Below are 11,674 nucleotides of genomic sequence, written 5' to 3' on the forward strand. Positions count from 1 at the left end.
ATAGACCTTTGAACTAGGCAGAAAGTAAGCATTAGCCCTATCCTACGTCTCTAAAACTCAATATATTTATTATACCTATTAGATAGTGTCGGAATAAAATCCATATCTCCCTCATTCTCATGTGTTTATGTTCTCTATGCTGGCAATGGACTGTAAGCCTTGCCATGCTGAATACTTTTAACATATGCTACATATCTTACATGCAATATACATTTAACATAGAAGCACACATTCTTCACACGGTCAAAGGAGATTTAAAATTACACTATTAACTTGATAAGCATTCCACACCAAATACTTAAATATAAGAAACGTTTAAAGACTTAAGCCTACAAAATACCTTGCTCTTCTTTAACCTCCATTTTTTCAGACATTTTGCCTTTTTTACTCATTTTGTCATCTGGAACATTATAAACCCTTGCTCGAGCATTTATAAACATTGAGGTGCTGGAGTCAAGAAACAGCCAACCTAATAGGAAAAGTTAAAAAAAAAAAAAAGCCTTCAATTTCTGGTTAATTTGAAAGAATCTCTGATGGTCACATGACCTATTACACAACAGGCTGCCGTCTTATTCTCCTCCCAACCCAACCTTCTCCCTTATTGTGGCCTCTGTCACTGTTTGGCTAGACCAGTTGTTTTCAAAGTGTAGCCTACAGACTTCTGGGGGTTGCCAAGATGTTTTCACGGGGTCTGTGACCTCAAAACTACTCTCATAATAATACTAACTCATTACTTGACTTTCTTCCAGTGTGATGACATTTCCGATGATGTACAAAAGCATTGGTGGGTAACGCTGCTGGTGTCTGAGCACGAATTAAGGCAGTGGAACCAAAGGGTCCTAGCAGTCGATGTATTCTTTATTGCTATGCGTTGGCAGTTTATTCTTCAACAACGCCCCAGATGAAGCAGTAAAAATTATTAATCATACTAAACCTTGGCCCCAGGGGCCCATGGACCACACTTTGAAAATCACTGGTCGAGCCAGTGAGAAAGGTCACAATAGTGAGGGAAAGGCTGTGACAGGTAGGAAAACAAGACGGTGGCCAGTTGTACATGCCTGTTTCCCCACAATCTCTTCTCTTTAGTCTTCAACAACCTAGCTGATGAAACCCTATACTCCCCTTGTGCTGTTTCTTTGGGGAAAATGAATTTTAAGTTCTTAACAACTAAACTTCCAGAACACAACCTATTTCCAAATTGGGAACTGCCTATAATACACACAGCCTTTTCTAGAAATAAAGTTGCTTGGAATGGGTATGAATATTTATTATTATACAGAACAGAAGTTAAGTAGGCGGAAACATTAGCTATCAATAAAAGCTACATCCTTGCGCTATGAACATAAACGTAAGTTGTAATCTTAGTATACCATGAATAACACTCCCCACACCTGATTCCCCAACAAAACCCAGAACTTTATTCAAATCAGTTCCTAGAATAATATTAGTATTTGTATCTCTCACCTGAATTCTGACCAAAAGCCTTCTCTGTTGCTCTCAGAGATTCCAAAAGATTCAGAAATGTGATACAATCATATTGAGAGAGATACTGCAGCAAAGTTCGCAATATCTTCAAATCCTGAACCAAGGATTTAGTCTTGGCTCCAAGCTGGTGCCACAAAGGATCCAGGTAATGGCGGATTGTCTGCAACAAGAATAAAATTTAGTATTGCTAAAATATGTTCAATGTAGCTATTGTTAATACAAATTACACTTTCAACAAACATCATCCCCCGTATACCTAAAAAAGGTTAAAATGGTAAATTTTATGTTATGTATATTTCACCACACACACAAAAGAACCCAAAACGTTATATCCCAAAGAAGTGAATAGGAAAATTCAGTTCATAAGATTCTAATAACAATGTTTAATTTTTCAAATATAAAGCAGAGTGTCTTAGTAAACTCTTTATGATAAGATAGAGTCAATTCATAATTATATTTACATTATTAGTCAGGAGAGAAAAGGCCTGACAAACATCAGATAATCAGTTACTTGTCTTTATGAAGAGTCAAAGCACGTAGCTCAGACATATTCAATATCTGCCAAGTTTGGCTGTGACCGTAACCTGGATGGATAAAGACGTGGGATCCAGCTGGACGATGGAGCAGAGGGCGTAAACCAGGAAACTACAAAGTATCAAATTTAAAACCAATGTATCTTAATTTGCTGGTATGTAAAATATTTGTTTAGTTTTTTATTTTATAAGTGTGATTCATGGATGGGAAAGTGTTTTGTTAAATTAACAATTGACTAAATTTGAGTATTTTTAAAAATATTAAAAAGTTGCCTAAACCACAGAACAGCTTTATGTATATACTATGTAGGTACCTACATATCCACAGCTATATATATATATATATATATATGAACATTTCCTTCACAAATTGATTCTGTAACTAAAAAGGATAAACCAAGCAGCATGATATGGAAGCAGTATCATGACGTGGCACCTTATCTAACAAATTTAATACTGAGTAGGAGTAACATTTGGATGATCAGACAATTTATTGCCCAAACTGGGACTCTTGTGAAAATGAAATGATACTAACAATAATTACTCCAGGACAACAAGCAAATACGGAGACTGTCCTCAACAAACTGGGACATATAACTACATGCCTCTTTTGCAGAATCATCTATAAAAGTTAAATTTTCTAAGAAGATGCAAGTTATGTCTATATTTAGATTTGCTTACTAAAAGAATACCTTTATGTTATCAATATTTCACAATAAAATGACTTTTTGGAAGAATCAGAGAAACGGAAGTTAAATTTTTCTGTTTTATAACCACTCTGCATTATTTCCAGCAACAAAGAGATTGATTCAGAGTTTAAAAGACAGGAATTTGTCTTACCAAAATACAAAAAAAAAGCTGCCTCAAATTTTTTAAAAGGCAGCATTTTCTGAATCTATAATTCAATCTTAGATATTTACATAACTGTCTTAATATTAATCTATGATAAAAAATTAGAATAAAACTTCCTTAAAGTCTTACCATTTTCTCAATTTAGAATGTAATTTTAAGGCAGAGCAAGTTTCACATTCCTCAGTAACAAACTCATCCAAATTAATTTGTATTCCAAAAAAGAGCTTATAAATTCATGTCTAATTATAAAGCATTCTTATATAAAACTCTTCTACCTATAGATATTCAAATGTCATTTCAGAGCAGAGATTATTTATCCTCCTCTTAATTATACTTAAAATAAGAAATAATCACTGTGTATATGCAAAAATCAGTTATGCTTATATTCCAACCCACATATTTTACTACAATTTATTACTTCCCAGTAAACCAAAGAAGCTATATTTTAAAATATATCACCTCCAATTTAATGCTAAAATAACAGCAAATAACCTATTAAGAACATCACAAATATTAAAATAACTTGCATTCTTTAAAATTACAACATAACAAACTGTGCTTAAGAAGGAAAAGAAATGGAGTACCTTGTCAAAAGGTTTTCCGATAGCATTTTCTAAAGATAAATCTTCGACTTCAAGTGACGGGTTATGGCATTTTAACTCCTTTAGACATGCATTTAAAATGTCCAGTATAGCAGTCTGTATGGCAAGCATGGCAGGTGTCATAGAAACATGAATTTCTACAACTTCTGGTTTGTGCTGTTCTAAAAACGAGTTTACAGCTACATGGAACCTAAAGAGACAAACATTTTTCAAATATTTTCTAGAGTTTCAACCACTACGTATTTCTGGTCTTAATTTAATACTCTAATAGCTTTTTGTAAATGCAATTAAGAAACAGGATGGAAAGCAAAATGACAATGTTTTCGGGAATGCTTTTAATCTCAATGAATGGAAGTATTAGTCAAACAAGGCAGCGGTCAGCAAACCGCCGTCTGGGCCAAACCCAGTACCTGTCTGAATAAACAGTCTTACTGGAATACAGCCATGCCCACTGTATGTACTATCTATGGCTGCTTTCACACTGTAACAGCAGAGCTGAGTAATCGTGACAGACCGCACGGCCTGCAAAGCCCCAAATATTTACTATCTGGCCCTTTACAGGAAAAGTATATAATCCCTGAAATAAGGTATAATCAAGAAAGGAAAAAGACCACAACAACGACTCTTAAATGTCATATAGTATAATGAAAGTACTTATTAGCATAGGTCGCAAAATGTTTGAAAATTGAAACCTTACGTTTTCCCCAGAAATTTACATAAATTCTTCAAAGTCTTCGTGCTTTATTTCCCTGATGGATAATATTCAGAGTGAAGGAGGGAGTCGTAGGCAGTAAATCTGTAGTTCACCTGAAGCTGTTGTATCTCTGAGTCTCTAGATCCCTGGGGATTTCACTAAATGTCCAAGAAACAGTAAACTGGCTGCCCTTGGACACATCTGATGGGCTATGAGAAAAACAACGATCACACCTCTCTCCCCTTTGGAAAGAATCATAAACGTGGTGACCACATATTTCTATCTGGATGTGCTTGTTACGGACCTGACTACACGCGTCAAGTGCAATCACAGTAATTTTACATCATGTTAAAGCACACAATCACATCACAGCAGATTCACAGAAATTTGTCACGTAATGCTATTCACCTTGGCCACAGATACAGTTTCTTTACGAAAAGATTTCTCATCACTCTTTCCACATGACAAAAACCAGTATCAAAGGCGACGGCGTTGTCTGTGAAAGCTTTAATAAAACCACGTTTGTTTTTCTGGCGGAAGAGACGCAAGATGAACGCTTCTTGACAAGACTCGATTATTCTGTGAGCTCTATACACCAGGATGCCTGAGGGAGGAAAAGCATAATTTAAAATACAGAGTGGACATGGAATTTTCACACTCACTTTCATTCATTTATTCATCACGTTTTTCTTGACTGCCTACTTGAGCAGGGCAGTCACCCTTCTAGGCGGGGGATACCGCCATGAACAGACAGACAGAAACGCCTGTCCTCGTGGCACTTAAAATAAACAACGAAGATAAGTAGAATATTTAGTACATTTTAAGGTGATAAGTGCTAAAGAGGCAAACCGAATCAGAGAAGGAGAGAGAGTATGCTCGAGGGGTCGTGGTCTGCAGTTTTAGATACGGTGGCCTCACCAAGGTCATATCTAAGTAAAGGCTGGACGGAGATGAGGAGGTGAGCCTTGTGACCATCTGGGCCAAGAGAGTTCCAGGCTGTGGGAACAGCAAGAGCAAAGGCCCTGAGGTGGGGCGTGTCTGGCATGGTGGAGGAGGAATTTCTGAAAGTGAAGTGGGTCACCAATTCTTTCCACGTGAATCAGATGTGGACTGCACAAAATAGCTGCACTTTAGAAGTTTGGGCAACATCTGCATCACCTGTTAGAATAATTCAACTTTCAGAATTAGCGTTTATTCAATTGAGAGGTAAATTAGTCCATTTAAAATAAAAATCTTTGGGGCCGGCCCAGTGGCGCAGTGGTTAAGTTCACGAACTCTACTTCAGTGGCCCAAGGTTTGTCGGTTTGGATCTCAGGTGTGGACCTACACACGACTTATCAAGCCACGCTGTGGTAGGCGTCCCATATATAAAGTAGAGGAAGATGGGCACAGATGTTAGCTCAGGGTTAGTCTTCCTCAGCAAAAATAAGAGGATTGGCGGCAGATGTTAGCTCAGGGCTAATCTTCCCAAAAATAAATAAATGAAAATCTTTAATGAATTTATTTAATACATCTGTTTTTTGGGGTGGTGTGATAATGACACCTCTGAATCACAAAAACAAAGAAAATTATATGTGTTTCCTTATTTATAAAACAGGAGTACTGGACCAAATGATCTTTCATATATATATGGGAGGAATATATATTATATATACCTTTTTGATGCGTATGATTAGTGATAGGGAGAGACATGAGATGATGTAAGAGTGCACAGATGTCATTTCTGGATCAAAAACTCAGTTATTTTATGACGATTCTCAGTCTTTTAGACCTAAATCAAGCCAGTTACCTTATATATATTTGTTATAAATGTACTTGATGTTTTTGCTCCAGTTCTCATCACTCCTAGAGTCTGGAAAATGACACTAATGGTAATTCATGACTCCTAGTAGTTCAACGAACTCAATTCAGATTCTACTATTTTGGTGTTTAAATTTTGGATCAAGGTGGGTGGAGCTAAAATTTATTCTAGCTAAGCAAATTGTTTTTCAAATGGTAAAAATTAATAGTGTTATGTAGGAATTTGTAGACAAGGGTTTTTCAATAACCTCAATACATGCATGTAACTAATTTACTAGTAAGAAAAGATTCTGTGGGGGGAGGGCAAAAGGGGTAAAAGGGCACATATATATGGTGATGGATAGAAACCACACTTTTGGTGGTGAACACGATGCAGTCTATACAGAAGCCGAAATATAATGATGTACACCTGAAATTACACAATGTTGTAAGCCGATATGATCCCAATAAAATAACTTTAAAAAAAACTGACGACAAAAAGATTCTGTACCCAGTAGGCAGGTTTTTCCAAGTATCTACTGGGTCACACGTGCTGACCTGGACTGAAATATTACATAAACTTAAAAATAATAAAAATGGACTTCTAAAGGAAACGTGAACCTCAATTGAAGAAAATGTTGTGCTCCAAAACGATGTCATTCTTTTGGAACCCAGAAAAAGGGAGGAGAAAAGAACCAATATTATACCCTAGGCCCTGGGGTTAGGTACTTTTATAGAATTTTATTTCATTTCATCCTCACAACAATTCTATGGGGTAGGTAATATTATGAGACCAGGAAAGGAAAGTAACTTAATCAGGGTCATCCAGCAAGTAATGGGAGACCAAAGGTTCTAAATCATGTGTGTCTGAGAACAAAGCCAGGTTTTTTCTACTAAGTAACACCACCTGAGGACTCCTCTCTTTAAAAAAAACACAAACCACAAGCAAGTTATATTTCTGGGGGCAATTCCAGTCCTACAAAAACCTACAGAAATGGTTATGCTCCCATAAGACTTCGTATGTCCTACTGCACTGTCATGGCTTTACATTCTCTCCTCTACTAACTGCCTGAGGACAAGAACACCGTAACAAGTACGAGTCACGGAATGCTCACTAGGAGCCACGCAGGATGCTAAGAATGTGACAGACACTCCCTCATTTCACCCTCACAAGAATCCTCGGAGGAAGGTCTCCAACTTACAGAGGAGTAAGCTGAGTCATAGAGAAGTTAAGAAACACGCCCAAGGTCGCACAGTTGGTACATGAAGGTGAGCTCAGACCCAGAAGCAGTCTAACTCGACACAGTTCACCACACTGCCTTATTCATTTTTCTGTCTTCAGCACCTACCATATTCCTGTCAAACAAACGACTCTTAGCAAATTAAATGTTTGTTGAAGGACTACAAAGCTGAATTACAGCCCTGGGTCCACAAATCTAACTTTTTTTTTCCCACCAAAATTTCCTGGGGAAAGTGTGTTGTGCGTTCTGTTTGGAGATGTCAGGATCCGTTCCAGCAATGAAGGCATCCTCCTGTCCCATTCTTCTGAAAGCACAATCTGGGTAGATATTTAGATATTCACACAGTGCTCCCACTATTCAGGAGTTGCCGTAGGCGGTGACACCCAGGGTGGACTGTGGTGGTGATAGTGGCTGGTGACAGGGGAACACGTTAGGGCTGGGGGCAGCCAGTACTCTCCAGAGGGTTACATGCTCTGGGGACTGCTCTCTGGTCTGTAGTGCTGTGGTGAAACCCTACAGGGGTTTCCAGGGGAGGATCCCAGGGGGTGGAGAATTTGAAGGAATCCATTTCTGGCATTCATTTCCACTCTATCTAGCCAAGCAGTGGGATCGGCTCTAGCTTCAGTATTGCTTGGAACAGAAACGGGGACAGAATTTTGCACTTTTAATTAGGCAGTACCTATAAGCTATACTTTGGGCATTTCTTGGATTCAGGTTGCTTCTCTGCCTAAGGTCGAAGTGTTAGTGAAAGTCAAAAAGAAACACTGACATCTAGTGGTCATTTCGATACACTTTTCATCTTATCGACAAAAAATAAAGGAAAAACCCTAAGCTTTTAAGAAAACAGCAAAAGACTTTATGATGTATCAAGATTTCTGGTTATAAAAAGCCAATACTTTTTTTTTTTGCTATTATTTATTGTGTTTACTCTGTACCAGGAAACATACTAAACAATTAATTTATTTTATCCCACTCAATCCTTCTGATAACTCTAGGAGAAACTATTTTCTCAACTTAAATGAGAAAACTGAGGCTCTTGAAAAGTAACTCGCTGTAAGCAATGGCATTACCACCCAGAGTGAAGTGAGTCTGACCACAGGGCCCGCGTCACAGTTGATAACAATTATGTTATAAAAATATAACAAAACTTTTCCTCAATCAGTTCATCATGAACCACATAAGTTCATGAACTTACTCATGAAATATTTCCTGAGTTCTAGGTTCAAGGCAACACGATAGATACAGTGGGAAGTATGATTACGAATCTCACGGTCTCTCTGCCCTCCGGAAGTTCATTAAAGATTACAGCTCTCCGTGCATCATTCATCTAACGAACATGTGGTTAGCACATACTATGGACCAGATACTCAGCCTGAGATGAACAAGGTGTTTCTTGTGCCTGTGAAGCTTGTTATCTCACGAGCGAGACAGACAGACAAACAGGAAAATACAAGGTTGTGTTCGGAAGCGCTAAGACTTCAGAGAAGCACAGGGAAACCTGAGGACACCAAGGTAGGGGCCCTATACGAACTTTGGGAAAATCAGAAAAGGTTTCCCAAAGGACAAATAAAAATGAGTAGTAATCCTTTTTCTCTATTAATTCTAGCTAAAATTACACCATTCTTCTCAAAATAATTAAGCAACAACTTGGTTGAATTTTAAATCATAGGAAAATATATTCTTTAAAGAGGCAAACATATTTTAGAAAATATACAAAGAATATTTATAAATATTTTAAGTGTGATTACGTTCTAAAAGCAAATGCCAGCCAATCAGTAAGTATTTACTGAAAATGAGGTTAGAAAACAAGAACCAGTCAATCTTACATTTAGTTCTTTACTCAGGCGACAAGTATTCACTGTGCATCTAAAACATGTCAGATACTGTGCCAACACCTGGAAGCACAATGCTGAGCAAAAACATCCAGGGCTGCCCACAAGAAGCTTCCAGCTTAGAGTTTAGCAGAGGGGACAGACAAAAAAAAAAGCATAAACTTATATACAAATAACCATAAAGTTTCAAATTCTTACCAGTAATTAAATCCGAAGGTATCCTGTCAGTCAAGAAATCAACCACAAGTATTCGGCTTGTTGCGAAGATCACACCGCCCTGCGTGTAAACCTCATAGCGACTGTTACTTGTGATTTCATTGGTTACACGGCGAGGCAGGTGTTCAACTCCTTCTATCTTCAGCTGATTGATAAAATACTCCTAAATCAAACCAAACCGGATTAGCAGGCAATTTACCACAGGGCAGCGTTTATTAGGGGGCAGGTCTGTATTTAAAATGATGCTGCCTTTCTCAGAGATAATGAGCTTCATAATGAATACACACACTAAGTTGATACTTTATGGTGGTCAACCAACCAGTCCGCATTCAACTGGGGTCTTGTTTTTGCTTTTAGGTTGGCACTGAGAAATTATTGCATTTGAGTTGTCATTAGCACTTTATTGACAAAAAAAAAAAAGACTTTTTAAACCCTGGGTCAAGGCTTCTGCTAGAAAATACTTCCCACCAAAGCCAGGTTTGCAGCAAGAGTACTGTGTGAGAAGACAAGGGGTCCTCCTCCCAGGCGGTGTTGTAGCCTATCAGCTCTGTCCTGATTCACCCTAGACCGGATATCATGTCAATACGGCCCAGGCCCCTTACACCTCCAGTTCAACACTACCTTACCGGGGGCCCTGTGTTGCACGACCCCAGACATCCCTATGCCCTCAGGGACCTCCAACCATTCTCTCTGCCCTCATCCTCCTCAAATGAGTCCCCTACTCCTCTCAGAGCCCCTTCACGCTCTCAGTGTCCTTGCACCCCTGTCGGGGATCCCTATTCAATGCCCTCCCACCCATGGTAGGGACCTGAATCCCTGTTGGAGCCCCTCCAACTTCTCAGTGTCCCCACACCAGTGTGAGGGACCTGCATCCTCCTTGGGACCCCTTCACCCTCGCAGTGGCCTTGCATCTGTGTCAGGGTCCTGCATCTTTCTTGGGACCGCCTCCGTGCCCTGCCCCCGCCTGGTGTCCTCACACCCGTGTCAGGGTCCTGTGTCCTCTTCGGGACTCCTCCCTCCTCTCAGTGTCCTCGCGCCCATGTCAGGGACCTGCATACCCCGCGGGACCCCTCCATCCTCTCAGTGTCCTCGCGCCCGTGTCAGGGACCTGCATCCCCCTGGGGACCCCTCCATCCTCTCAGTGTTCTCGGGCCCGTGTCAGTGACCTGCATCCCCCTGGGGACCCCTCCATCTTCTCAGTTTCCCCGCGCCCGTGTCAGTGACCTGCATCCCCCTGGGGACCCCTCCATCCTCTCAGTTTCCTCTCGCCCGTGTCAGTGACCTGCATCCCCCTGGGGACCCCTCCATCCTCTCAGTTTCCTCTCGCCCGTGTCAGTGACCTGCATACCCCGCGGGACCCCTCCATCTTCTCAGTGTCCTCGCGCCCGTGTCAGGGGCCTGCACCGCCCTCAGAGGCCCCGCATCCGCCCCCGGGCCTGCAGCCTCGCAGGAGGCCCCCAGGCTCTCGGGGTCCCCTCACCCCCGCGCCGGCGGTCGCACCTCCTCGGCCGGCTGCGTGTTGAGCACCAGCACCAGGCACGCCGGGTGGCAGTGCAGCCGGAGGAAGTGGTAGAGGAGCCTGTCCGCGCCGAGCCCGCGGGCACACACGACCAGCCCGTCCGTGTCCAGCAGTTCCAGCACCAGCTGCCGCTCATACTCCAGCAACGGCGCCATAGCCGTCGGCCGAGCCGGCAGCCCGGGCTCCATGGGCGCCCTTCCGGGGCCGCGGCCGAACGCAGCCGAAGAGAGCCGAAACCCGGACGAGCGTAAGCCGAGGGGAGCCGAAGAGAGCCGAGGCTGAGACGAACGTAAGCCGAAGGGAGCCGAAGAGAGCCGAGCCCGAGAAGGCGCGCGCTGGCCGAAGGAAGCCGAAGAGAGCCGAGCCCGAGAAGGCGAGCGCTGGCCGAACACAGACGAAGAGGAGCCGAGCAGAGCCGAAGATTAATAGAGCCACCGGAAGGTGCTTCCGCTCCCTACAGGTGCCCCCTCCACTCCTGAGGCTCCACCCCGGAGCCTTCAGTGATTTCACCTTGCCGGGTCCCGTTAGTCTGAGACTTATGAGGCTTAGACCGCAAACTACTAAAAAGCAAGGAGAGGAGAATTAAACCCAAGGAGCTTAGTTCCGTGACTTGGACAATTGAAAAAGTTGTCACCCTTCCAAGTGCGCCTAGAATTACTGGCACCTGTTTCCCAGCGTGAGGTTTGGTCTTTACTATGCAACTGGCCCTTCTCCCCGTTTAAAATGTTTTGCATAAGCAAAAGAGTTTACTAATTTCAGGCTCTTGTTTCTCTCTAAAGGGCTTGTATGCAATTTAAAGTAAAATCTCGACCAGGTGTCCCCGCAGCAGCCGCGTCCCCCCTTCCACTAGAGGGACCCCTCCGGTAGTATTCCTTCTATACCTGGAGATGCCTGTTCATCTAACTGGAGGCATTGTTCTGC

The 11,674-nt window shown here is 41.7% G+C and overlaps 1 protein-coding gene across 3 annotated transcripts in view; it reads right to left on the reverse strand.

Annotated features, from left to right (window-relative positions):
- The window catches only part of ERCC4 (ERCC excision repair 4, endonuclease catalytic subunit), a 29,986-nt gene extending 18,998 nt beyond the window's left edge, over positions 1–10,988 (reverse strand). For all 3 annotated transcript variants that reach the window (XR_011524901.1, XM_070568513.1, XM_070568512.1), the window contains exons 1-6: positions 10,735–10,988; positions 9,217–9,397; positions 4,575–4,770; positions 3,455–3,662; positions 1,465–1,645; positions 341–469 (exon numbers count right to left, since the gene is read on the reverse strand). Coding sequence is in view for 2 of the 3 variants with exons in the window: in XM_070568513.1 (XP_070424614.1) it covers positions 341–469; positions 1,465–1,645; positions 3,455–3,662; positions 4,575–4,770; positions 9,217–9,397; positions 10,735–10,941 (1,102 nt within the window). In the remaining variant the exon portion in view is untranslated. The remainder of the gene's footprint in view (positions 1–340; positions 470–1,464; positions 1,646–3,454; positions 3,663–4,574; positions 4,771–9,216; positions 9,398–10,734) is intronic.
- Between the last annotated feature and the right edge of the window lie 686 nt (positions 10,989–11,674).

The sequence above is a fragment of the Equus przewalskii genome, chromosome 12 (genome assembly GCF_037783145.1).
Source record: "Equus przewalskii isolate Varuska chromosome 12, EquPr2, whole genome shotgun sequence".
In the NCBI taxonomy this organism is placed as follows: Eukaryota; Metazoa; Chordata; class Mammalia; order Perissodactyla; family Equidae; genus Equus; species Equus przewalskii.